Below are 26,298 nucleotides of genomic sequence, written 5' to 3'. Positions count from 1 at the left end.
TGGGGAGCGGGGGGGCTTGGCCGGCCCGAGCTCCCCAGCAGCCGCCCAGAGGCAGCTCTGCGCGGGACCAGCGAAAAGCGGGGGCTGGAGGGGCGCGGGCGGAGGGTGGCTCCTGGGCAGGCCCCGAGCTGGGTGCCCGCTCCCGCCGGGAGGGCGGGGCTACGCGGGAGGCCCCGCCCCGCCCCGCCCCGCCCGACCTCGCCGAGCGGCGGCCGAAGAACCCAGTTTCCCAGGAACTTTCCGCGGGGGCCGGGCCGCCACCGAGGCCGGGGCGGGACCCCAGGGCGGGACGCGAGCGGCGGGCGGCGGGCGCAGTGCTCGTCGCCGAAGTCCGTGCGAGCCGGGCCGAGCGGAGGTGGCGGCTGCGCCATGGACGAGCCGCCCTTCAGCGAGGCGGCCTTGGAGCAGGCGCTGGCCGAGCCGTGCGAGCTGGACGCGGCGCTGCTGACCGACATCGAAGGTGCGTCAGGGCCGGGCGACGCCCCGCCTTTGTCTCCCAGGCGGGGCGCGGGGGGCTCCCGCATCTCTGGGATCCGCGCTCCGGGATCAGTCCGCGCGCAGCCTCCCGGCGCCGCTCCGGGCCAGGGGTTCGCGGCGGGGCCACGTGCGCGCCGGTCGTTCTCAGCCCCTTCGCGGCTGCCGCGAGCGCGCCGGGGCCAGAAGGGCGACGCCCCGCCCCTGCTCCCCCGTGACGTCAGCGCGGGGTTACTCCCGGTCATTCCCTGCGGCCCCGAGTTCAGCGCCGCGCTGGTGGGCGTGCGCGTGCGCGGCCCCTCCCCGCGGGCCCGGCTTTCCTCATGGAAGGGCCGCGTCACCCGCGTCTGTGGGATTCACGGCCCCGTCCTAGACGCTGGGGGTTCAGGGACCTGGGCTACCGCCCCTTCTTCAGAGCGCAAAAATCCCCAAGGAAACTGGCAGATGGACAGTGGTAATTTAGTTGCACCTTGCGGTGGAGCAGGGGTGGGGCTGCTTTGGACACAGCGACGGGGAAAGACTTTTGAGCCGGAACCTGAGGGTCACCTCTGGGACCAGTTGAGAGGGATGTTTTTTCCTGGCAGACAGCACGGCCAGGGCAAAGGCCTTGCGTTGAGGAGTTGAAGAAATGCACGAGGTGAGGTTGAGAAGGTAGGCCAGAGGATCACCCGGCCTTGTCCTGTCGGCCAGGGAGGGACAGTGACGCTACTCTGGATTATTTACATCTTTTAAAGCATCACACGCTAATTTAAAAAAGAAGGGGTTTGGGTACTGCCGTGTAATAGGTACGGGTGAGGAGGCTGTTGCTTCACTTTGTAGGGGGGTAAACTGAAGCGCCAGCAAATTGCCCTCCTTGGTTGCTTGCAGGTTCAGCAATCCTGGCTATGTTGCAGTTGGTTGGTAGGGAAACAGGCCAAGAGCTCAGGACTCAAATTTCCCACAACCTGGATGGACATGTCCGTGGAGCCTGTTTTGCCTGGGATTCACAGAACAGTTGCACCTACGTCAGCCTTAGAGATTAGCCCAGCTGGCTTGCTTTCCCCCAGGCCAGGCTAGGGCAAGGTGGAGAGGAGAGACCCCCAATCACTGTGTTCTGAATTCCAAACCTCAGGTCCTGGGGAGATCCAAACCTGACTCGAATAACCGTTGCACAAGTACTGGGCTCAATGGGTGGAGCCTGGAAGGCACTTTGACCAAGCGGTGCAGACCTGGGCTCTGGGTGAGGACTTGAATCTGGACACTACTTACTTGCTTTGCCACCCTGCACAAGCTCTCTCACACCCTGATCCTCAGTTTCCCCTCTGGATTCCAGTGCTCCCTTCAAATCAGAGTAGGTATATCTCGGTACAAGGTCTGTCACATACCTTTCTTGTTGACTCATTTATAGAAACATTCTCCTAACCCTAACCCCAGGACCCAAAGGCCAGCATTGGACAGCCATTGGGAGTGGGGGCAATTAGAGGTAAGACTCGGCCCCAGCTCTACTCTGAGAAAAAGGGAACAACTGAGCCTCTCTCTGGGGTGAATTCAGTCCCAGAACCATGCCTGGCTTGCCTGAGCTCATGGAAAGGGAAAAACTGATGACCTGCTTCCAATTGCTGGCCCTGCAGTGCAGAAACTCACGGGCAGCTTTTAGGACTAAGGCCCCAATTTCCTGCAGGGGCCGGTGGAAAAAAGAAGAGGCAGCCTCAGAGAGACCTGGAGCCTTCCAGCCCTGCCCTCCAGGCTGCAGACCTGCCCCGTCTCCCCACTCTGCCCCCTGGCCACCACACTGTCATGGTGCCACCGCTGCTGGCCACAGCCTGGGCAGGACACTCACAGGTTGGACATGAGGTTTGCCCACGGCAGCAGAGGATGTCTTGTCTTGTATGCAGACTTCTCTGCTCTTTTCCCCAGTTACACAACTAATCTGTTTGCACTGTAGGAGAGTTAGAAGGCACAGGTGAACAAAAGGAAGAAATCAGACCTTCCTTAAACCCACCCCCCAAGGTAAGCTCTGTTAATTATGTGGGGGATCATTTCCTGGTTCCTGTACATATTTTTTCAGAATGACTACACACTCTTGATCCCCCTTTTAAAAACTTTATTGAGTTATAATTTACCTGTCATAAGATTTATGCATTGTAAGTGTACGGGTCAGTGAGTTCCAGTAAATTTGTCAGATTGAGTGAGCATCACCAGTTGGTGGAAGATCACTTTCATCCCCCAGTAAGGTCACTTGTGCCTGTTTACAGCTGCTCCCCAGTCCGCCCCTGCCTCAGGCAACTGCTAGTCTACACTTTTATAAATCAGAGTAGAGTCCCTTGTAACCTGCTTTGTTCCATGCCAACAGCCAGACAACAATTAGGGTCCCTGGCTTATTCACCTGTCCCTGGTTGATGGACATCTGGCTTGTTTTGTTCTCATAAACTGCGCTGCAGTGGACACCGCACGGCCCGTATTTGCCTGGAGGCATTCTCATTTAGTTCCATAGATAGGCTGAGGCTCCAGGAGAATAATTGCTGGTCGGAGGCTGGGCCGCTTTAAACCTGCGTTCAGAGCTGGGCAGGTTTGATAAAGGTCTAAGAGAGAGGTGACTTGAGGGTGTGAAGGGCAGGGCCTAAGGGAGGTGGACCAGGCAGTGCAGGGATGCCTGCCTCAGGTGCCAGGATTGGAGTAGACCAGATGGAGTAAGCAGTGGGGAGTCTTGGGAAGGGGTTTGGAACAGGCTGTTGCAGTGCTTGGGTTACTTGTCATCGGTTCCCTCTGGCAGCTGGTGGGGAGGACCACAAGACAAATAGGGAACGAACACTTACTGTCTGCCAGGCACTGTGCTGACCATTGAGTCCTTCTGACAACCCCATGCCGGTAGACTTAGGATCTTCTTACAGATGAGTGACTTGAGGCACAGAGAGGTTAAATGATTTGCCTATGTTCACACAGCCAGAACATAGCAGAGCCAGGATTCAGACCCAGTCTCTGGGCTCCAGCGCCCACACTCTTAGCTCTTAACCTCAGGACTCCTAAGAGTAGGGTTAGGGGTGGGTGGGGGGGTGAGCAATAGAGCAGGGAACCCAGGAGGCTGCTCCATGTGGGGCGCTGCAGGGCCTGAGAGTGGACCATAGAGGGGCCAGAGGCCACAAGGCCACCTCCCTCTCCCAGCCCAGAGTGGCCTTGGAGTCATGAGACAGGTCTGGCACCGGGAAGCCAGCCACACTCCTTGAGCCCCACCCTGCCTGCCAAGCCCTCTGTCATGTGACTGGCCTTGGGCAGAGCTGCAGGGTCCTGTGTGCTGTGGGCTCAGGCCCTGCCCTGGCTTTGCCCCTTCTCTTCCCAGTGCCTCCTTTCTTGCTCTGTGCTTCGGGTGTCTAGCGGCTGTGGGCAGAGGGAACGCGAGAGTGGTCCTGTTGCATTGTGTCTGGGGTTCTTGTTAAACCTAGGGCGGCTTCATCTCCCCGCTGATGGTCTTGCACATGCTTCTAAGTGCAGCAGAGGCCAGTGGGGACGGAGTTCTGGGCTGACCTCCACATTGACCACAGGGGCTGGCCCTGGCTGAGGGGTCACCCAGAGGCTCTGGTTTGCCCAAAGCCTGTGGTGGCGCAGCTCGTTCTCACCACTTCCTGAATACCTCCGTGTTCACTCTTTGCATGTCATACCTGGGGTCTGACAAGCTAGTGCAGCCTTCCTGGATCTCGCCTCCCTCCACCCCCTTCCTGGCAGTGCTTTCTCGAGCTCTCTCAGCCCTGGGGTCCCTCCCAGGGTGCCTAAACCAAACACAGGAAGCCTTGCCTCCAAGGTTCCAGCCCATGTGTGTCTGGTTGTTTTCTGGATCCAGGCCAGCCCTGGTGGTGAGGACACATTGGGGGCCACACTGCCATCTGGCACCTCTCCCCACCATCTCTTGTGCCCACTTCTCTCCGTGGTGCCTCTAAGCACAGGCCTTCTTTAGAAAACACAGCTTGAGACTGCCTACTGCCCAGCTCTCAGCTCCAGGCACATAACTCCCCATTTCCCAAACCACCCATTTCCCAGTACCCCCAAGACAAAGTTACCCATTTCAGCATGGCACTCAGGACCTGTGAGGCGTGCCAGACCTGTCCTCCTGCGACATTTCCTGTTCACCCAGAGCCTACCACTCAGGCACTCCCCATCCTCCTCTGCTCTGGCATCGTGCCCCTCCCCCTGTGCCTATGTCCAGAGCCCCTCAGGGATACAGCCCGAGAGAGATCTTCCCTAGCAGACATGTTCCCCTGGCCTGCCCAGCCTAGGGCAGCAGAAAGTGGAGGGCTGTTTTTTCCAGGGAGAGCACCCTGTCCTCTCTGAACTTTAGGGGCCTCCCCTGGAAAGCAGGAGGTAGAGGCTGTGAGATTTTCTGCCCCTGAGCCCTGATGCCTCTGAGGGGACAAGGGTTGGGGGACAGAGAGAAGCATGCTAAGAGTGGGTCCAATAGACAGGTGGCTGGGATTTACCTCCTGCTCAGTGGTCACCTCGCTGGACATAAACATCCTGAGTGACCTGTCAGCCCCAGGCAGGGTCACCGCCAGGCAGAGGCCTTGGATCTGGACTTTTCCCCACTGCAGGTACAGCCCAGGTGGGAATGGTTGTGTTGGCCAGAGGAAGTGTCTCTGGCCTTGTCTTCTGCCAGCCATAGGCCCTGTGGATGTGCCCTTTGACCCTGGGAACTTACTGGGACTGCGCACATGTGAGACCTGTGCCTCACATGGCCCCACGGGGGAGGGGGGGGCAATCCTGGGAAGGGGGAGTCTTTGAGTTTGGTTCCAGGCTTGTGAGCCCTGCCTGGGTTTGGGGTTTGGTGAGAGGTGGACAGGGCTGGGGACCCATCCCACCTGGGAGAGTTTGTGGCTTGGAGAGGCCCACTCTGACCTGGAACCCTGCTCAAGCCCCCCACCTCCCAACTGACACCCCAGCTATCTCCAGTGAGCCTGCCCTTCCTAGTCACACCTCAGGCCTGCCCTTCCCAGGGCTCCAAGGTCCCCATTCTCCCTGCCACTGAAAGGCTGGGGGTCCAGAGGTATATGAATGCAGCCCCTGTTGTGTGGCTGTGGACAAAGGGGCCTCAAGACACTTGACTCACCACAGTCTCCCTGCCACCCAGCCTCATTGGTCCAGGCCCAGTGGTGGTGGAGGGGGGCTGAAGGAGCTAGAGACCCGTGAGAAGCAACAGGGGAGCCAGGCCCAGCAGGGGTTGCTTCCCAGGCAGAAGAACCTGCTGGGAATCATAGTGTTGTTGCATCTCTGGCCACAGAGGATGGCTCCCCGCACTGAATGTCTCCAGGCCAGAATACCTCCAGGTGTTGGAAATGCAAATGATAGCACCTGAATCACACAGCTCTCGGGACTAAACCAGCCAAAAGTAAATGCAAACAATAAAACCCAGTGCTGGTGTTGCTATGAGGAAATGGGGCACATTGCAGGGGAGGTTGTAAAGGGGTGTATCTTTTCCAGAGAGAAGGGCCTGGCAGCTCGAAAACAGCACAAACCACACCTACTTCATGTGTAAAACAGGCTGTAGGGAAACAACCCAAAAGGGAGAAATACAAATAACTTATATAAAGACATGCACAGCAGTACCATTCATACTGGGAACAGTTGCTCAACAGTAGAGGACTAGCCCCCAAAACTGCCACTGCATCAGGCCCACGGGTTGTTTTTCAGCTGCCATCATAAGTATGTGCCCCGAGCCCACACCTAGGACAAGATGTCTGAATTGGTGCTGATCAGCATCGTGTATCAGGGTCCCTTGATTTGTGTTTTTGGGAGCTGTGTATGGAGTGGCACTGATGAGGGAAGGACCTGAGAAGGTGACATCAGAGCAAGTTTTGGAGCCAGGAATGGGAGGTTGCCAGGGGGACAAAGGTTAGTGAGAAGGGCATTCCTGATGGAATTTTCTGGGCAAATGGATGGTAACATTAAATTAAATAGCATGATGCGCGCAGAAAACATACAGGGAGAGCAAGGCTCGGTGAGAACTGAAGCAGTGGGACCCAGATGGCCGGAGAGCAGCAGTAGGGTGGTGGCTGGCAGGCTATACAACCCTTGACTCTGCTCCTCTCTTTGCTCAGCCTGTGCTGAGTGCTGCTAGGGTCACAGAGTTGGTTCAGGCCTTGGCTCTGCCCGGAGAGGCCAGCTGAAGCCCAGCCTCCCATGGCGGCTAGGGAGGGCTTCGAGAGGAGACAGCGGCCAAGCTGAGCCTTAAAGATCTTTGTGCTTCCTTCCCAACCTGAGATAAGTGACAGCAAGTCGGGCAGAACCAGGCAGGAGGTGGGGCTCCTGGCAGGCCAGGGCTGACAGGTGTGGGTTCTGGGGTTGGTGGACCTGGATCTGAGTCCCAGATTCTCCACTTGGCAGTGATGGAACCTTGGGCACATGGCTGCCCTCTTAGTTTCCTTGTCTTCTGTAGGGCCCATTCCATTCCATTCCATTCCATTCCATTCCAGGAAAAGCCGGCACACACTCGCACCCCTGAGGCAGCCCTGAGCGCACAAAGGGCAGCCTGTGCACCTATTGCTTACATGGTCAGCTGAGGACATGTGAACCTGCTGACCTGAGTCCTCCAGTGATCAAGGTGGTGCTGGTGGGAGCAGCAGGGATGGATTGCAGGCCAAGGGCAGCCCCAGCTCCCTGGAGTATTGGGTGAGCGCCCCACCCTCAGCCTGCACCCTCCATCAAGCAGGCAAAAGTGGGCCGCCTGTCCCACAAGCCGTCTCCTGGTCTCTGTGTGGTGCCGCTGCTTCATACTGTTTAGTGTCCTTTGCAATTGTGCCACCTTTGTGACCTGCACTGCACAGGACAGTTTGCAGATCCCTTTCCTGCCCATACCCTGGAGAATTGGTATCCTTGGCTCAGGTGACAGACAGACTTGAATTGGAATCCCAGCTCCTTGGCCGCCTCCCTGACCTCCACCCCTCACCCCCGCTACAGCTACATAGGCCTCCTATTGTCTCCATATCACATCGAGCTTGCACCCACCTTAGGGTATTTGTACTGGCTCTTTCTTCTGCCCAGGACATTTTCCCTCCCTGCTGGCCCACTCATTTCACTCAGGTCTTTACGCAGGTGTCACTTCCTTACAGAAATCTGCCCTGACTACATCATGTGCAGTGGCCCCTCGCACTCTCTACCCTGCCTCAGGTTCTTTATGTGCTCATCACCACTCGCACCCATATTTCTCCATGTATTCGCAAACCGTTGGTCTCCCTCACAGGAACATTAGCTCCATGAGGGAAGGTCTTTGTGCTCTGTCCCTGTATCTTCAGTGCCTGGCACAGGTCTGACACACAGTAGACACTTAGGGAAAGGTAGTAGTTATTATCAGAAAAGTAGATCGGGGCTTAACGAATCAGGCCATGTCATGTAGGTGGCGAGCTCCCTGTCCCAGGAGGCATGCAAGCAGAGTTTGGGATTCAAGGCCTCATGCAGGTTGGATGGGCTGTAAGTTTTGGTGATGGTCATAGCTGGGCTCCTGAAAGTTTATGGGACGGGGCTCTCCCGGGATTCCCATTGTGCCTCAGAAGAAACAGGCCAGAGAATAAAAGGCTGACCCACATCTGCCTTCAGAGGGAGGTTTGAAGGTAGGGCCAGGGAGAGAGGGAGGGGGGTTTCAGGTTTCCTGTTGGGCCCTGATAGAATCAGGGCATAAGAGGAGGAAGGAGAGGAAAAAGGAGGCACCTAGGCTGGGGGAGGAGGCAAAGAAGGTGAAAAATGGGCGGGTGGGGGGAAGATGGGCCTACTGAGGCCCAGAGCCTGTGCCTCTTCTCTTCTCCTAGGTTCAGAAAGTGCACACAGGAGCCACATGTGCCTTTTGAGTCTGCCTTAGTGCTGGAGGCCCATGCTCAGCAGGCTCAAGGATGGTCCACAGTTTGGGAGCCATAGCCAGCCTTTTTGGGCCTGCTGTCCCAAAAGGGGGGACCAGGTGAGGCAGGAGAGGAGTTTCTCCCTCCTGGGTACCCTGGGTACCTCTCCTGCCTCGCCCTCACGGCCCTGTTAACTCTTCATAAAACAGTGTCCATTAAATGGATATGGATTTCCAATTTGACCATTCCAAGCATCAGGCAGCTCACCACCTGACTTTCTAGTTCTAGACCATTCAGTTGCTGCAGAGGGACTAAGTTTGTTGGGACCTTGCTGAGTGGTGGGTGCTTCATACACTTGCTCTCCTAGAATACCCCCTCTGGAGACCCGGGGAGGAGGCTCAGAGGGCTTGCCCCCTTGGTTGTATCTGGGGTGGGGTGGGGGACTATGGGGCTGGCTCTCAAGCTTCCACCCCCGAGACAGCCTCAGCACCCAGCTTCTGCAGAGATTGGTCAGCAGATCTAGCTCCAGGGAAGAGTGAGATGGGGACTGGTCCGGCCATGAGTTCAGGGGACAGCTGGCCTCTCCACATGCCACTGGGTACCTCTTCTTGCTGCATCCTGGCCTAGACCGTGTCCTCTGCCCCAAGGCCAGCACTTCTCTCAGAGACTTTGCTGACTCCTGCTGTCCTCAGAGGATCACTGAGTGACTGCCCTCTTCCTCCCAGCTCCTCTACAGTCTGGATGGGATGGAGGCAGAGCGCCAAGATGTAAGAAACAGAACAGCAAGAGGCAAGGAAACGTGCTGGAGAGGAGAGAAGGGTGGGGCAGGAAGGCGAGGGCTTCAGAAACGGGACACAGTAAGGAAAGTGGAGCGATGGGGTCTGCTTTGGAAACTAGCCTGGACTTGGGCCTGAGCTCTGCCTCCAGCCACCCAGTGAGGCGAGGGCCTCTTTGGTTGTGTGTTTTTGAGGTGAGTGAGTGTGAGCACCCACAGGCAGAGGAGAGAAGGAGGTGGAGGTGCTAGAGAAGAATTATTTTATCCTTGGCAACACCTACAAGGCCATGGAAGGACTTGGAAAAGGGGGAACTGGGTATATGTGAAGATGAGGTCGGATTTCCTCATTTGGGCTCCTGGGGAGGGAGAAACACTGGGGCCAGGAGGGCTCCATCCCCAGCACCATCTGCTCAGTCACCATGCCTGCCTGCCCAGGACCTGGCCCCCTCCAGGTTGGCAGGAGCCTGGCAGCAGGAGAAGGGCTGGGCTGGTGCTGTGTTTGGAGGCTGCATCAGGCCCTGCTGGTAGTCTGCTTGGTCACAAAAGCCTGCACTGGTACCTGTGCTGCAGGCCAGGCTCTGTTCATCCGGGTGTGTTGAACTATGACCTCACACAGAAGGGGAGATAGACCTAGGTACCCCCTCAAAAAAACCCCAGAGCCTGTCACCCTGGGGCTGACATGCTGCCTTCCTCACCTGTCCTAAGGGTTAGTTTGCCTCTTGGCCTCCCAGGACTCTACAGTGAATGAGTCAGGCTTTCCCTGGACCACTGGGGGGCTATGAGACTTTGGGGGGGCAGGGAGGACTTCACTGACCTCACACATGCACACCATCCCAGACCCAGGTCCCTCTGTAAAGGGACATCTGTGAGGGGAGTCAGGAGACCCAAGTATTTGGATGTGTGTTTGGGATAGGGGTTTCCCTTCCTCACTGGGCCTCAGTTTCTTGGTAGTGACCTGTTATCATGTGTTCATGGCATGGGGGTGGGGGCCCCATGCTGCTACTGACCCAGGACGGGAGGTCCCCACACCCTGGGCTTTAAGCGCCCTTTGGTACTGAGCACACCACCCATTTCTCCTTTGCTTTCATGCCAAGGAGATGTGATTGTCCCATTTTCTAGCGGATTAAAGAGGCTTCGAGCGGTGTAGACCTGATCGGGGTGTCAGCGAGCCAGAGGTTTCAACACAGAGCTTGGGGGGTGTTGGTTATCCCAGCCGGGGCCCTGCGCCACGCCGGCCGTGCCCACTCCGCCGCACTTAGGCACTTAGCAGAGTTGGCAGCGGAGGTGCCGGGGGCTGGGCCCGAGGACGGTGACCGCGGGTGACCCAGGCGGGCGCCGGCGCCCGCAGGTAACCCCGGCCGTCGGAGTCGCGGGGTGAAACCGGAGCCGCGCGGCGGTCGGGCCGGGGCGGGGCCGGGCGGGGCCCCAGCCCGGCGGGGGCGCGCCGCTGATTGGCCGCGCGCGCTCACGCCATGCCCGGCCGCGGGGCGGGGCCGGGGGCGGGGCGCCCCGCCTCCTTAAAGGCCCGGGAGCCGGCGGGACGGGCGCAGTCAGCGCGGAGGCGCCCCGAAGGGGCGGCGGGCCGCGGAGCCATGGATTGCACGTTCGAAGGTATTTTTGGAGGACCCCCACCCCTACATTACAGAGCCTCCACCTCCGCGGCGGGGCCACTCACCCCGGCCCATGGCGGGGGCGTGTGCCAGTGGCGGCTGCCAGCCCACAAATAGGAAGCAGCGGCTCCCGAGGGCGGCGTGCGGCCCCGGCTCCCGGAGGGGTGTGGGCCGCCCCTCAGCCCGTCACCCCGCCGGCGTCTGCAGTGAGAAGGCGGCTGTCCCCAGCCTCCGCTCCCCGCTTGGGGCGGGGGGAAGGCGTCTTTGTCGCCCGGGACGGACGGTGGGAGCCCTGGACTGTTTAAATCCCGGATCCCAGCCCTGGGTTCAGTCCGTTTTCTTTTGGGACTTCAGTTTCCCTATCTATCAGAGAGGCTCTGTGAGGACTGGGGTGAGGGATGGGAGATCCTGCAAGTGAAAGTACTTTATGACCCTCATAAACCTGGGGGCCCCACAAAATGTTTCTGTTTGAGGGCCCAGGAGGCTGAGCTGGCCACCCCCGTCTTGTTGGAGGCCATAGAGAGGTCCCCTCCTGCAGTAACTTTCCTGCCTGGGCACCTGTCAGTAGGAAGGAGCCGGGCAATGTTGAGTACCCACTCTGTGCCAGCTGCCTGCCTGCAAAGCCTCTTAGCCTTGCTGAAGGGTTTCATCTTTGTATGGATGAGGGGTGAGGCCCAGTGAGAGGAGGCTGTTGGCCCAGGCCCAGGCCCACCTCAAGTCAGTGTGGACAGGACAGAGAGCTCAGGCTAGGGATCTTGGGGGCTTTTGGGGCTCCCAGGGTTGTGCTCATGGGTCCTGCAGGGTACTTTTACCCAGTGGGTAGCTGCCCATAGTGGGTTAGAGGGTCCCAGGCTGACCCAGCCAGGCTGCTACTCACCAGCTGGGGGAGAGGGCCTGTGGCCAGGCTAGAGCTATGTGGAGAGTGTGGCCTGCTCTACAAGAAGGAGTCAGGACAGACAGCATTTGCTTTTATCAAGGGGAAACCGAATCCCTGAATGACCATGTCTGAATGTGCTTGGGTACAGACAGTGTTTGGGCTGTGCCTAGAACATGCAGACATACTTGGCACACACATGCAGCTGACTCTGCTCCAAGCCTCGATCTGTTTCATGGAGTAATGGGTTGGTGATGGCAGTTCTGAAGTCTAGAGTCTTGTGCCCAAGCCTAGGGTTGGGGCAAGTTAATGGGCCCTGTGGGGCCTTGGCCATGCGTGGCACTGACCCATCCAGTTGTTGCAGGGTTTTCTGATAACGCGAAGCACCAGGCATTGCTTCCTGATGTCACAGGTGCCCAAGAAATGGCTGTGTGTCAGGGAGCACGGGCTATGTGGGTGGTATTGCTTGCACATGGACAAGGGGCATGCAAATGTGTGATGCCCTTTACAGGGCCAGCCCCTGCTCCACTGTTGCTCACACAGCCTTTTCTCCTTTCCCCAGACATGCTTCAGCTCATCAACAACCAAGACAGTGACTTTCCCGGCCTGTTTGACCCACCCTATGCTGGGGGTGGAGCAGGGGGCACAGACCCCACAAGTCCAGAAGCCAGTTCCCCGGGCAGCCTATCGCCACCTCATGCCACTATGAGCTCCCCACTTGAAGGCTTTCTGGAGGGGCCCAAGGCAATACCCCCACTGTTGTCCCCTCCCCAGCCTGCACCCACATTGAAGACATACCCACCAGTGCCTGCCTTCTCCCCCGGGCCTGGTATCAAGGAGGAGCCAGTACCACTGACCATCCTGCAGCCCCCCAACCCACAGCCTCTGCCAGGGGCCCTCCCGCCCCAGAGCTTTCCGGCCCCAGCCCCACAGCAGCTCAACCCTGCCCCTGTGTTGGGCTATCCCAGCTCTCTTGGAGGCTTTTCCACAGGTAAGGGGGCCTGTGGGGGGAGGGGGAGAGGGGACAGCAGGAGCACAGGGAGGAGGGTCTGCTGCCCTCTTAGAGGTATTTACCAACTCTAGGAATCGGCTCCTCTCTGCAGCTCTTGTGTGGTGTTGGGTTAATCAGCACTGCCTCCCACTCTTTGGGGTGTCACATCAACGCTGCCCTTCTAGACATACCTGGCTGGAGAGCTAGCGCATCCCATCAGGCCCAGGCAGGGGATGCCAAGATAAGAAACAGGCCATGGGGGGAATGATTCATCCAGGGTCACACAGTGATAGGGACCTGAGGGCAGGTTGAACGTGGGTTAGGGCAGCTTGTACCCACAGCCCCAGACTTCATCTCTGCAGGGACCCCTCCAGGGAGCACCCCACAGCCATTGTCTGGCCCGCCAGGGGTCCCGCCCATCTCCTTGCACACCCAGGTTCAGAGTGCAGCCCCCCAGCAACTGTTGACAGCCACAGCCACCACCTCAGTGGCCCCTGGAACAACCACTGTGACCTCGCAGATACAGCAGGTCCCGGTAAGGAGGTTTGGCCAGGTGTTGAGGAGTTGGCAACTCCTGGCCTAGACACACAGGTCATAGCTGAGACCTGCCTTGTCTCCAGGTCCTGCTGCAGCCCCACTTCATCAAGGCAGACTCACTGCTCCTGACAACCATGAAAACAGACATGGGAGCCCCTGTGAAGGCAGCGGGTATTGGCTCCCTGGCCCCTGGCACGGCTGTGCAGGCTGGGCCCTTGCAGGTGGGTGGCATGAGCAGGGCAGAAGGGTATTGGGTGTGCACATATGCATGCCTGCCTGGTAACCCATGCCTGGCTCTGCAGACCCTGGTGAGTGGTGGAGCCATCCTGGCGACAGTGCCATTGGTAGTGGATGCTGACAAGCTGCCCATCAATCGGCTGGTGTCCAGTGGCAAGGCTCTGGGTTCAGCCCAAAGCCGTGGAGAGAAGCGCACAGCCCACAATGCCATTGAGAAGCGCTACCGTTCCTCCATCAATGACAAGATCATCGAGCTCAAGGACCTGGTGGTGGGCACTGAGGCGAAGGTGTGAGCACAGGCACAGAGTAGGACCACTCCGGGGAAGGAGGCATCTGGAAGGAGGAGAAGGATTCAGACTGGGCTTGGACAGGGCCTTGGCTTCAGTCTGCTTGGGCCTGGCCAGCTTTACTTATTCAACTAAACTTTATGGAGGCCCCTGTGGCCCAGGGGCTGTTCTGAGCAGGGGGATAAAGAAGGGAGCAGAGAGATAGACAAAATCCCTCCTGTTGAGGAGCTAATGTTCTGGTTGGGGGATGACAGTAAACAAGGTAAGTAACGGTCAGAGGACACCTGATGGCTTTAAGTTCTATGGGAGCAAATAAAGCAGGAAGAGGGAAGGGGAGAGTCGTGAATGTGAATCAGGTGGTCAGGAAAGGCCTTGTAAAATGATAGGACATAAAGCAAAGACTCGAAGGAGGTGCGGGAGTGAGACATGAAGATGGTAATAATAGCAGTTAGATACTGTTGTATGCATTTTACATATTAATCCTCATGCCCATCCTGTGAGGAAGGATGTACTTAGGGGAGGAACATTCTATGTAGAAGGGACAGCAAGTGCAAGGGTACTGAGGCAGCTGTCTCGCAAAGCAGCCTCACTCCCCCTTGCTCAGGTGCCCACTTGCCAGGGCTGACTGGCCACCTGTGCTGTCTCCCTCCTACCCCCTGCAGCTGAATAAATCTGCTGTCTTGCGCAAGGCCATTGACTACATTCGCTTTCTACAACAGAGCAACCAGAAACTCAAGCAGGAGAACTTGAGTCTGCGTACTGCTGCCCACAAAAGCAGTGAGTCCTGGCCTCCTGTGGCCCCTCGTTCTGCCCTGCCCCACCCCTGCTCTCACCTTAAGCTCTGACTCTACAAGAGCCCTTAGCTTCTCTTTTATCCTAAATTAGCCCTCAGAAGCTAGGCCAATTCCTAGTCCCCTACCCTAGGGCCCTAAGTTGATTTGGGTGGGGTGACATCTCTTGCCCTAACCCCCAACCCTGCTTTCCTGCCTATAGAATCTCTGAAGGACCTGGTGTCAGCTTGTGGCAGTGGAGGAAACTCCGACGTGCCCATGGAGAGCGTAAAGCCTGAGGTGGTGGACACACTGAGCCCACCACCTTCGGATGCAGGCTCGCCCTCCCAGAGCAGCCCCTTGTCCCTTGGCAGCAGGAGTAGTGGCAGTGGTGGCAGTGGCAGTGACTCGGAGCCCGACAACCCAGTCTTCGAGGACAGCCAGGTCGGGCCCTGCAGTGTGGTCCCTTCCTGTCTCCCAGCGATGTGCTCTGAATCCTAGGACTGGATCAAGAAGAAGCCCCTAACATATCCCACCTCCCATTCTATAGACAGAAAACCTGATGCCTGGAGCCATGTGGGGTCCCGCAGTAAGGGTGGGAAGAGTGCTGACTCCTCCTTCCCCATGCCATGCTCTCTGGACCACCCCTGCTCTGTCCTTACCACCCTGCCCTCCCCCACCAGGTGAAGCCACAACAGCTGCCATCCCCCCACAGTCGGGGCATGCTGGACCGCTCCCGCCTGGCCCTGTGCGCACTCGTCTTCCTCTGTCTGTCCTGCAACCCTTTGGCCTCTCTGCTGGGCAGCTGGGATCTCCCTGGTCCCTCAGATGCCACCAGCATCCACCAGGGTTCTGGGCGCAACATGCTGGGCACTGAGGACAGAGGTAGGACAGGCCAGCATGGATATTGGCAGAGAGGTAGGAGGGGGGACTCTTGGGGGTGTAGACTCTAGGCCTGTGGGCTTGGGCTCTGCATTTCTTGGGAGTTATTTTCCCAGCCCTTCTGTCTGCCCCTAGATGGCCCTGGCTGGGCACCAAAGCTGCTAACTCCACTGCTCTGGCTGACGAATGGGCTGCTGGTGCTGGTCTCCTTGGCATTTCTCTTCGTCTATGGAGAGCCTGTCACTCGGCCCCACTCAGGCCCCGCTGTACACTTCTGGAGGCACCGTAAGCAGGCCGACCTGGACCTGGCCAGGGTAAGGGGTGGACCCTGGGGGTGGGGGACAGGGAGAAACCTGACAGCACCCACTCTTCCCTGCTCTCTGGGTGCACCATGAATCTGCCCTGTCCTTTCCACTCTTGTCTCCTACCACTTAGTCTCCCACTGGCCCTGGCAGGCCCAGCTCAACGCTGCTAAGGGACACTGGGGTCATACCAGGGAGCCCAAGTTAGAGGGATCTTCAGAGCTAGAGGGATATCATGTGCTCAGGATGCTCTAACCCTGCTTCACCCAGAAAACCATCATCCGCAGGGGGACTTTGCCCAGGCCGCCCAGCAGCTGTGGCTGGCCCTTCGAGCGCTGGGTCGGCCCCTGCCTACCTCCCACCTGGACCTGGCCTGTAGCCTGCTCTGGAACCTCATCCGCCACCTGCTGCAGCGTCTCTGGGTGGGCCGCTGGCTGGCAGGCCAGGCTGGGGGTCTGCAGAGGGACTGCGCTCTGCAGGCAGATGCCCGCACTAGTGCCCGAGAAGCAGCCCTCGTCTACCACAAGCTGCACCAGCTTCACGCCACTGGTATGGTGGGCAAGGAGCTGGCCTGAGGGGTTCCTGCCACCTTTGCACCATACCCCAGCTTCATGCCCTCTCCATCTTCCAGGGAAGTACAAAGGTGGGCACCTCACTGCTGCCAACCTGGCACTGAGTGCACTGAACCTGGCAGAATGTGCGGGGGACACTGTGTCTGTGGCCACTCTGGCTGAGATCTACGTGGCTACTGCACTGACAGTCAAGACTAGTCTCCCTCGGGCCTTGCATTTTCTGACAGTGAGTGGTGTTGGCTGGTGGGGGTGGGGCTGAGGGCTTGTCTCTGCAGCTCTGACCAGTGGCTCCCTGGGGAGGGGGCTGCACAGGATGAGGTACATGGTCATAGGTGGGCTCTGGGCTGAACTGGGGCTCAGCCAGGGTCTGGATCTGAGCCCCTGACAGTCCACCTCCCCCTCCCCAGCGCTTCTTCCTGAGTAGTGCCCGCCACGCCTGCCTGTCACAGAGTGGCTCAGTGCCCGTTGCCGTGCAGTGGCTCTGCCACCCTGTGGGCCACCGTTTCTTCGTGGATGGGGACTGGGCCCTGTGCAGTCCCCCAAGAGAGAGCCTGTACAGTTCGGCTGGGAACGCAGGTGCGCTCTCACCCCTGTGCCCCTCCACCACCCCATCCTTTGTTCTCTGTTCCCATTTCTCACCCTCACTCTTGCCATCCTTGCCCCCTGCATCTCTACATGTCCCTGGCCACCCTGGTCTGTTGCCTGGCCATCTGTTGTTGCTTTGGGGGCTGGTCTCTCTTCAGAAGCAGATGGAGACAGGGATCTGGGGACAGGTGGTTGATTTGGGAGGTGATCCTGGGCAACACCCCTGTGCAGTGAGAAGGTTGGACAAGGGAGGGACAGAGCTGATAAGGGTGTGTTAACCTACACTGGCAGAAGTAAGTTAGCCTATCTAAGGGCAAGGGCAAGGATATTTATTCACCAACTTTTATCCGTCCCAGAGCCAAGCCCACCTATGTGCCCAGGAAAGAACTCTTGGTGTGGAGAGGGGAATGTGGAGATAGAAAGTTACCCCACTCCCCACTCCTCCCCACAGTGGACCCCTTGGCCCAGGTGACTCAGCTATTCCGAGAACATCTCTTGGAGCGAGCTCTGAATTGTGTAGCCCAGCCTAGCCCCAATCCTGCATCAGCTGACGGGGACAGGTGAGTGTGCCCATGCCCCCCATGAGGCAAGAGTCCTCCCCTGTGGGGTCTGGGAATGGCTATGTCCAGGGACTTGTGGGGGTGGCCAGAGACAGTTGGCTGTCCACTCACCATGTGACCTCAGGTAGAGCTCGCTCCTCTCTGGGTCTGTTTCCTCACCAGCCTGGCAGGAGGAGATAGTGCCACTTTGTGAAGCTAGGAAGGCAGGCTATGCTCTGGTGGGAAGGTGAGAAGGGCCAGTGCCCTCCCGGGACTCCCAGGAACCCTGCCACCTGTCCTAACAGTCAGTCTCCTGCCACAGAGAATTCTCGGATGCCCTCGGGTACCTCCAGCTGCTGAGCAGCTGTTCTGATGCTGCCGGGGCCCCAGCCTGCAACTTCTCCGTCAGTTCCAGCATGGCCACCACCACCGGTGAGCCTCAGGCCCCTACCCTGCGACTGCCCGCTCAGCCCCTGCTCCAGAGCAGCGCAGCCTCAGGTGCAGTGTGGCTGTTGAGGGAGCGCTCCCGTCTGCACCCCTGCTCCCTGCAGGCACAGACCCGGTGGCCAAGTGGTGGGCCTCGCTGATGGCTGTGGTGATGCACTGGCTGCGGCGGGATGAAGAGGCGGCTGAGCGGCTGTATCCACTGGTGGAGCACCTGCCCCGGGCCCTGCAGAAGTCAGAGTGAGTGCAGGCCAGGTCTCCCAGAACCTGCCTTCCCCTCGTTCTGTACGGGTGGGATCGCCACCCTTTCTGTCATGAAGCTGGAACAGGGCAGTGGAGAGTTCAGTGAGGGCCTGTGGCTTGGTCTGACCATCGCTCCTCTGCCCTGGCCCCAACAGGAGACCTTTGCCCAGGGCAGCTCTGCACTCCTTCAAGGCTGCCCGGGCCCTGCTGGGCCACGGGAAGACAGAGTCTGGCCCGGCCAGCCTGGCCATCTGTGAGAAGGCCAGTGGGTACCTGCAGGACAGCCTGGCTACCACTGCAGCTGGCAGCTCTATTGACAAGGTGAGGGGTGGAGCCAGGGGCCTGGTAGGTCCGCGGGGTCATGGCCTTTTCACTCCCTGGTTGTTCCCTGCCTGGGCTGCAGAAGACTATGGGGGTTAGCCTAACAGCACAGGACTGGACGCCCAGCTGGCTTTGCTTTTTGGCTAAGGCTTGGGCCCAGAGGAGAGTGGTTACCCATTTAGCCTCAGGTTCCCCTCCCCCCTGGGGAGGGGTGGTATGGCAGGGCCCTCCTTGGAGGCTGCTCCCATGGCAGGTGGTGGGGTGGGGGCCTGGAGAGGCGGGCGGCCCCGAGGTGCATTGCTGTTGCATTGCATGTGTGCGAGGTGGGTGCAGTGCCTCGGCAGTGCAGCCCGGAGCCGGCCCCTGGCACCGAAGGCCCTAACCCTTCCCCTCCCAGAGCTGGAGCCCTCCCATGACCCCTGCCCTGCCCACCACCCCCAGGCCATGCAGTTGCTCCTATGTGACCTGCTCCTTGTGGCACGCACTAGCCTGTGGCTAAGGCAGCAGCCGACTGCACCAGCCCAGGCCTCGCAGGGCCCTGGCAATGGAGCCCAGGCCTCTGCCCTCGAGCTGCGTGGCTTCCAGAGGGATCTTAGTGGCCTGAGGCGACTGGCGCAGAGTTTCCAGCCTGCCATGCGGAGGGTGAGTGTCCACGGGCCCCTCACCTCACAGTGGGGATGTGAGCAGCTGGTGTGCGGAGAGAGTGGGTGCCTGGCCTCAACCCTGACTCGCCTGGCCCCCTCCTGCCCAGGTGTTCCTACATGAGGCCACAGCCCGGCTGATGGCAGGGGCCAGCCCCACTCGGACACAGCAGCTCCTGGACCGCAGTCTGAGGAAAAGGGCAGGCTCCAGTGGCAAAGGAGGTAAGAGCACGACCCTTGTAGGGGAACGTGGGGCACTGATCCAGCCTCATCCTCTCCACCCAGGTGTGGGGCAGCCCAGATAGATAGGCTGTGACTGTCAGAGACAGAGGGGGTACTTTGCGGTAGTTATCTGAGAAATCCAGTGAGGCGACTTTCACTTGTGGGATATGCGACGGTGCGCGTGTGTCTCAGTCTGTTCCATGCCCGGCCCTGAGAGGGGAGAGGCTCCAAGAGCGTGCCTGAGACCGAGGGGGTGAGGGGGGTGCTCCTGATGCGTGGTGTGCGTGTGTGCAGGTGCAGCAGAGCTGGAGCCGCGCCCCACGCGGCGGGAGCACGCCGAGGCCCTGCTGCTGGCCTCCTGCTGCCTGCCGCCCTGCTTCCTGTCGGTGCCCGGGCAGCGCGTGGGCATGCTGGCCGAGGCCGAGCGCATGCTGGAGAAGCTCGGTGACCGTCGGCTGCTGCACGACTGCCAGCAGATGCTCATGCGCCTGGGCGGCGGGACCACAGTCACCTCCAGCTAGACCCCCGCCGTTGGTCCAGCCCCAGTGCCCAGTTTCACCGCCTTGGCGCCCTTTGGCTGTGTCACCGGCGGGAGCCTCAAATGCCAAAGGCAACGCCAGAGACCAGTGTCCACGATTCAAGCAGGGACTGCACTGTATCGGCGGGGGGGAGGGGGCCAAATGGGAGATCCTCGGGGGCTTTTGCCTCTTGACCTGGGAGGCCCGCGGGGGCGCCATCCCGCCGCCTCCGCCTGCACCCCGACTCCACCAGCCGAGTTGAAGCCAGGATGGTACTGACCTCTGGTGGCAGATCGGGGGATTGCAGGAGCCTGCCCCGTGTGTCACCTCTGCTCCGCAGGCGCCAGGTGCCTCTTCCGGGAAGGTAGGGAGTGCACGCCACTCAGCGGAGGGGGCAACGCGGCTGTCCTGGCCAGCAAGGGGGCCCTGCGCCGGGCCCCTCTTTCCCTTCCGGAGAGAGCTTGTAGATCAGGGCGCATCAGCCTCCTGGTCTCTGAGGCTCAAGTGTTACTTCGACGTTTGCAAACTTTATTTTCATAGGTTGAGAAGTTTTGTACAGAGAATAAATAATGAAATTATTTATAATCTGGGTTTGGTTTCTTTGGGGAGGGTGTGTGCTTCAGCTGATGTACTTGCCAACCAAAGGCGGTTCTTTGGGTCTTCCCCCCCAGCACCCAGGCAAAGGCTTCCCAGCACTCGGGCAAAGGCTTCCCTACACCCATCTGCCATAAGGGACTAGATTTCCCCCTTCTGATACTATGGGAGGCCCGGGGAGGAGGGATTATGACCTCCCACTGATCTTTGGGCCGGCCCCTAATCCTTAGGGGCCATTAAGATCTCAGCTGTCTTCTCACCTCTCAGCTTCTACCCCACCTACTCCAAGGGTGACATGGAGGACATTCAGCGTCCTTAAGGATCTGTTGACAAGAGCTACAACCTGGTATCCCTGTATGTCTGGGATATCGGTCTCACTTTTCCCACCCCGTCCCCTAGTCATCTGTCTCATACCTGAGGAAGCCTTCCATCCCCCATTCTGACCTGAGGTTGCATGGGGGTGGGTGTTGATTTTGCAGCAGGGACTTGTTTCCTGTTCCTGCAGAAACAGCCAGAATCCCTGACTCTCCATTTGTGCTCCTGAGCTTTCCCCTCCATTTCTACCCCACACTCGGCCCCTTTTCCCAGCGGAATCTGGTCAGAACCCACGGGCTGCAGACTTCCAAAACAATCGTATCTTTATTGACTTTTTTCTGAATGCAATGACTGTTTTTTACTCTTAAGGAAAATAAACATCTTTTAGAAACAGCTCGATACACACAATCTTCAGTGTGAAGCAATATACTAATAAGAACACTAGTCTTAACATTTACAGTCTTCATATATATTATATATATGTATATGTATACATATATATACACTATATAACGAGGCCAGATATAATACACACGTTTACCATTTTACAGTCATATGTACAGGAAGTTGCTAGGGTGCCCCGGTCCAGGGGCTGCCTCAGGCCTATCAAAGCATGAACAGAGCTGAGGGCGAAAATGAGAGCGGAGGGCCTGGCCTGGGCTGGTGGTGGCTGCGTGGGAAGGGCGTCCTGGCTGTGGTCCCCTTCCCGGCAAGGGCCCTGTGCTGAGGAGCACACGACGGCAGCAACACGGGAGAAGCGAGCATGTTCCCAACATATATACATTCTATGCGACATATATATAGTGGGTATACGGATTTGTACACAGATCAGCACTGTCTCTGCTCCTGAGCGGAGTAGCTGCTGCAGTCCCTGGAGAAAGGCGGCCGTGCAGAGGGACAATCACAGGTCTGCTGGAGCTGGTCTCTGGTGGAGACTCCGCCGCGCTCTGAGGCTGGCTCCAGGGGTGGGGTGGAGAATTGAAAATGGGAAGAACAGAAGCAAAAGGGGTGCCCCCCAGTCCAGCTTATAGCCGGGGAACCTGCATCCCCTCAGCATGGCCCCAGACTCCCCTGGCTCTACCCAAACTGCATGAAGGTTTTGGCAAATGTTGGGTGGGAAGGGCACTCCGGCACGTTCGGAATGGTTTGTTCCAAAGCCTCTGGCCCATTCCTCTCCAGAAAGCCTTAGGCTCCATCCCCCCACCCCCCACCTCTTTCTAGGAGCCACCCTGTCACTTCCAGGGCTCTTTGGACCCCCACCTCCAGGGCGCCCAGCTGCATTGGTGGCAGCACCCACGTATAACGTGTGCCACATTGATTTGGAACTTCCGGTGGAGAAGCGTGTTTCCAGGCTAAAAGCGTCTCCTACCCCTGCTGGAGCCTGGGTACCCCAAGGAGTCTGGCCGCTCCGCGGGCTCCCCCTTTCCAAGCCTGGCCCGGGGTTGTGGGCAGGAACGCTGTGTCATCCAGTTCTGGGAGCAGGCAGCTCCAGAACAGTTTTTCTTCCCAACCAGGGACTGCACGGTTCAGCCCTAGGCAGCCAGATCCAAGATCCAGGTCAGATCGGGGATCGGCTCTGGAAGCATCTCAAAGGCCTGGCGGCTGTACAGAGGGCCCCTCTCCTTCAGTGGCGGGAGGGCAGGCGGCTCCGGCGCTTTCCCAGCCTTGGGGTGTGTTACAATGGAAGCCTCTGCAGGGGAAGAGTCCACGCCCGACCGCTGTTAGAGGGCCTGGGACCAGTGCGAGCGGTTAATAAGCCCCAGCCCCACCCGCCCAGAATAGGCTCCCTAAGAGCTGGGTGGGGGTGGGGGTCTCTCTGCCGAGGCAGCTGGCCCCACGCCAGGCTTTCTGTCGCTTCTAGCCCTCACCCTGCTGTGTGGCCCCAGTCCCTGCCCCTGCCTGTCCTCCCTTTGTCTACTACCTGGGACGGCCCCTCTGTCAGGACCTGCCGGGCTTATAAAACCGTCTTTCTGACCAGCAAGTGCCGACCTGCCCGGGCGCCCGCTGATTAACTGCCAATAAGGCTGAGCGGTTGTGAGAGCAGGGGGCAGATGGGGGCTGGTGCCCCTTGGGGAGTGGAGTAGGAACTCCCTCCAGGGGTCTGCAGGGCATGGGGGAAGGGAGGGGCCCATCTCTAGCCTAGACCCCTTCCAGGAAGGCCTGTGGTCACCTACCTTATGCTTGGGGCATTTCAAAGAAAAGTTATCTTCGGTGAATGTGCAACCTGTGACCAAGAGAAGTTTATGTGGTTAGGGCAGCCGCTGGTGTCGTTGGGGGGCAGAAGGGGAGGGGGCTGACTGCCCCGAGGCCCTACACTACAGGGGCTCTTTGCAAAATGGGTGTAGGACTGTTTAAACTCCACAACCCAAACTTGGCTGCTGGGGCCCCTGCCTCCACCTGCACTCCAGCCTTGCCGGCTAGTCCTTCCTTTCCTCTCTCCTCGCCTCCTCACCTGCAGCTCCGGTTATTTGGGAGGCCTTCCCAGATTCCCTTGCTGTAGCAGACGCCACCCCCAGCTTCCCCCTCCCCCTGCTGCACTGTGCCAGGCCACACTGGTCACTGCCCCCTAGTGATCTACCTACAGATGACTTGCGAGGCCTCCTGCAAGCCTCACCGGAAGGCTGGCTCAGCACCAGCTTTGCCTCCTTCCCAGGGGTGTGGCCAGTGGCCGCAAGAGGCTTCGACACCAAGGGGATGCTCACTGAACCACTGTTTATGGACTGGGTGGTGCAGTCACGGGTCCGAATTTGAGCATTAGCTGCTTCTCTGAGCCTTGGTCTCTTGCCACCTACTGTGTGTCCATTGTGGGGACTGATAAGGAGGGTGTATGTGAGCACAGGGGTGGGTATGGACTTGTTCCTGTGGGAACCAGAGGGGAGGCAGGCCTGAATGTGGGGGCAGGGCTAGAGCAGTGGACTGAAGCATCGGGTCTAACAGAGGCCAGCAGGCATCTGAGAGAGGTTGGCTGAGCATGGCCAGTCCTTGATGCCCCCCTCAGGCCAGGGTTGTACTGATGTCTCAGTGAGTCACCACTTCCCTGCCTAGGGAGACCCTGGCTTTTCCCCCTGAAACCCCCACCCACCACACCCTGGTGAGCCTAGTCCCAGGCTCACTCGCCTTCCTCCCATGCCCCACCTGACATTGTTCAGAACAAACCCTAAACCCCACAGCCAGCCAGAGCCCCAAGCTGGCCAAAGAGAGTTCTCCTGCCCACACTGTGGCCAGCAGCGGTGGCTCCGTGCGGTGGCACCATGACAGTGTGGTGGCCAGGGGGCAGAGTGGGGAGGCGGGGCAGGTCTGCAGCCTGGAGGGCAGGGCTGGAAGGCTCCAGGTCTCTCTGAGGCTGCCTCTTCTTTTTTCCACCGGCCCCTGCCAGAAACTGGGGCCTTAGTCCTAAAAGCTGCCCATGAGTTTCTGCACTGCAGGGCCAGCAATTGGAAGCGGGTCATCAGTTTTTCCCTTTCCCTGAGCTCAGGCAAGCCAGGCATGGTTCTGGGATTAAATTCACACTTTCCAAAGAGCATTGGGCTAAAACCCCAGGCTCACCCATGGCACACAAACGACAACACCCTCACCACCACCCCCAGACCACCCTGCTAAAGGCCCTACAGTCAAAGCTTATGTTGCCCGAAGCAAAGGGTAGGAGGTTTCCCCTTCCGAAACCAGCTTGCTCAGCTATCCGCCAGAATCCACATCAAGCGTGGGGAGGGGAGCCACTGGGAAGAGCCGAGTCATCAGTTCCTGGCTCCTCTCTTGGTGTCTGCATCAGGGGAGCCTGGGACCTGGCTGACAAGGTGGCCCTGGGGCCTGCGTGCGCCTTTCCCTGGCAGCCCTTCAGAATCACTGCTTAGTTCCAACGTGGTGCTCCTTAATGAGACTGAATGGGAGGCAGGGTCAGTGAGCCTGGGCAGCAGGGACAGGAGAGGCAGGAGAGGCAGGCAGCCCTGGTGCCCTGTGACTGGGAGCCTGGCCCAGACACCTGGAGAGCCCCACATGCCCCCACTTGACAGACCCAAGGCCAGGTGGGTGTAAGGTGCTGACAAAGGCTGGGCCTGCCCAGCTTACTCCCTGTTCCCTCATTCCCAGCCCCTCCTGCCAGACCAGGGCTGCCATTGCCAGCCCTCCCTGCTGCCTGAAGCCCTGCCTCCCCTCACCCTCCTGCTGGCTGCCAGGCTCACTGGTTCTCCACTGTCTCTGGCTGCTGTTCCTCGGGCCTCAGGCACACACGGCTCCACCTCCTCCTCCAACTCTCCGCCCAACCTCCAGCTGTTCCCTCCACGGCTTTGACAGCTCTCTGCGGCTGCAGACACCTCAAATGCAACCTGCCCAAGGGAAGCTGCCATGTGCGGTGACGGGTTGCCAAAACAGCCATGAGCCCCTCCCTGTCCCCCGTCCTCTGCAGCTCCTCCCACCCAGGAGAGGCGTGCATTCCCTACTCCACGAATGTGGGCTTCACGTGGGACTTGCTCTGGCCAGCAGAATGCATGAAAGGGCTGTGTGGCCCCAAGCAGAGGCCTGCGGGAAGACGAGAGACCACGTGGAGCAGAGAGGAGCTGCCCAGCTGGGCCCTGAGCATCCCGCCTCAGAGGACCCAGCCACCTGAGCTGACCGTGGACACCTGAGTGAGCTCAGCAGAGAGCCTGCCAGCTGACTCATGCCCTCCTGAGGAATAATGAAGTGTCGGCGTTCACGCAATGAAGTTGGGCCTGGGAGGGCCAGGAGCTCGGCAGCAGCACATAATACACTATTGCCCCCGCCTTAGACCCGCCCTCACCGCTGCTCCCTCATCCCTCACACCAAGGCTCGTGGGTCTGTGCCAACGCGTCTCTGAGACACAGGTTCTCCCTGGACCTGGTAACCCTCCTCTTCTGCCTGAACGATGCAGTGTCCGTCAGCTCTTTCCCAGGCAGCTCTGATCGTGTCAGTGCCTCATCTTCCCAGCCCCCAGGCCGCTGCCTGGCCCAGTCTTTGGGCTCTACAGAGATCCCTCTTTTACTGGACTCCTTTGAAGACTTAATTTGAAACAAAAGTTCTGTTGCTGCAAGCCATCATTAACCAGCTGCTGCCCACCTCCCCTGATCTTTCCAAGCATGGCTTAAATGTTGCCTCCTCTTGAAAGTCCTCCTGGATTCCCTCCCGGCTCAGAAAGAATGAATCTTCTTGTCTAGTCTCTGTAATTTTGGGCAAAGACCATGGTTTTCCTTTCTGCTCCACTCAGGTGTGAGCCCCTCAGGGGCTGGACAGTACTGGGGTGGAAGAGAGAGCACAAGATGTGGAGAAGACACACAGGGAGTCACGCCCCCGTTCTGTCTGGACTGTCCTTTGTGGCCATGGGTAAGGCAGCATGTCTGTAAAGATGCAACTGGAGAGTGCAGGGGCCTGACGTGGGGCCTGGCACAGAGTGGGCACTACATGAATCACTGTAGAAGGGATGCACCTCACGATAGCTATTACTGTGAATAAAGCCATATGTCTCAGTAAGTGGCAGAGTCCATGTTAAAATCTGACTCACACTGCTGAGTGGAAGACTGGAGCCAGTGAGAACCCCATGTCCCTGCTCCAGCTAGCTCCCTCCCTGCAGGGTGCTCACACCTCAGCCCTCGCCAAAGAACTGTCATCACTCTCTGTGCACTCCAGCAGCAAGGGGGGAGGGAGCTCTGCCCAGAGCAGAGCCAGCAGGCATTCAGGTGGGGAGGAGGGTGGTCCCCAGGTGGTGGGAGGGTGCTCCATGAGGCAAGGTCATGATAACTTCACCCCCCTTCCAGGCCAGAG

General features: G+C 58.9%; 2 protein-coding genes across 5 annotated transcripts in view; one reads left to right on the top strand and one right to left on the bottom strand.

Moving 5' to 3' along the window:
- The first annotated feature begins 362 nt into the window (after positions 1–362).
- Positions 363–19,699, top strand: SREBF1 (sterol regulatory element binding transcription factor 1). Of its 3 annotated transcripts, none has more exons than XM_087825744.1 (19): positions 363–460; positions 12,089–12,517; positions 12,880–13,052; positions 13,138–13,275; positions 13,357–13,578; positions 14,241–14,355; positions 14,572–14,792; positions 15,032–15,233; positions 15,366–15,544; positions 15,820–16,081; positions 16,164–16,330; positions 16,512–16,680; positions 17,141–17,249; positions 17,551–17,660; positions 17,780–17,912; positions 18,071–18,236; positions 18,678–18,878; positions 18,988–19,099; positions 19,394–19,699. In XM_087825744.1, exons 1-19 carry the CDS (start codon positions 370–372, stop codon positions 19,618–19,620), a joined length of 3,426 nt encoding a protein of 1,141 aa, XP_087681870.1. In that variant the 5' UTR covers positions 363–369; the 3' UTR covers positions 19,621–19,699. The 3 variants fall into 3 exon arrangements, with proteins under 3 accessions (XP_087681870.1, XP_016051989.2, XP_087681872.1); XM_016196503.2 differs by lacking the exon at positions 363–460 and adding an exon at positions 10,599–10,653; XM_087825746.1 differs by lacking the exon at positions 363–460 and adding an exon at positions 10,599–10,653 and having other exon boundaries at positions 15,032–15,266.
- Positions 19,700–20,831: 1,132 nt separating this feature from the next.
- The window catches only part of RAI1 (retinoic acid induced 1), a 112,000-nt gene continuing 106,533 nt past the window's right edge, over positions 20,832–26,298 (bottom strand). For both annotated transcript variants that reach the window (XM_087825742.1, XM_087825743.1), the window contains 2 exons: positions 22,701–22,750; positions 20,832–22,216 (listed from right to left, as the gene is read on the bottom strand). In XM_087825742.1, coding sequence (XP_087681868.1) covers positions 22,202–22,216; positions 22,701–22,750 — 65 coding nt within the window. In that variant the 3' untranslated portion in view covers positions 20,832–22,201. The remainder of the gene's footprint in view (positions 22,217–22,700; positions 22,751–26,298) is intronic.

This window comes from Miniopterus natalensis, chromosome 17, assembly GCF_054644295.1.
Source record: "Miniopterus natalensis isolate mMinNat1 chromosome 17, mMinNat1.hap1, whole genome shotgun sequence".
Taxonomy (NCBI): domain Eukaryota; kingdom Metazoa; phylum Chordata; class Mammalia; order Chiroptera; family Miniopteridae; genus Miniopterus; species Miniopterus natalensis.
The sequence above is the reverse complement of the archived record's forward strand: the minus strand, read 5'-3'. Positions and strand labels throughout refer to the sequence as shown.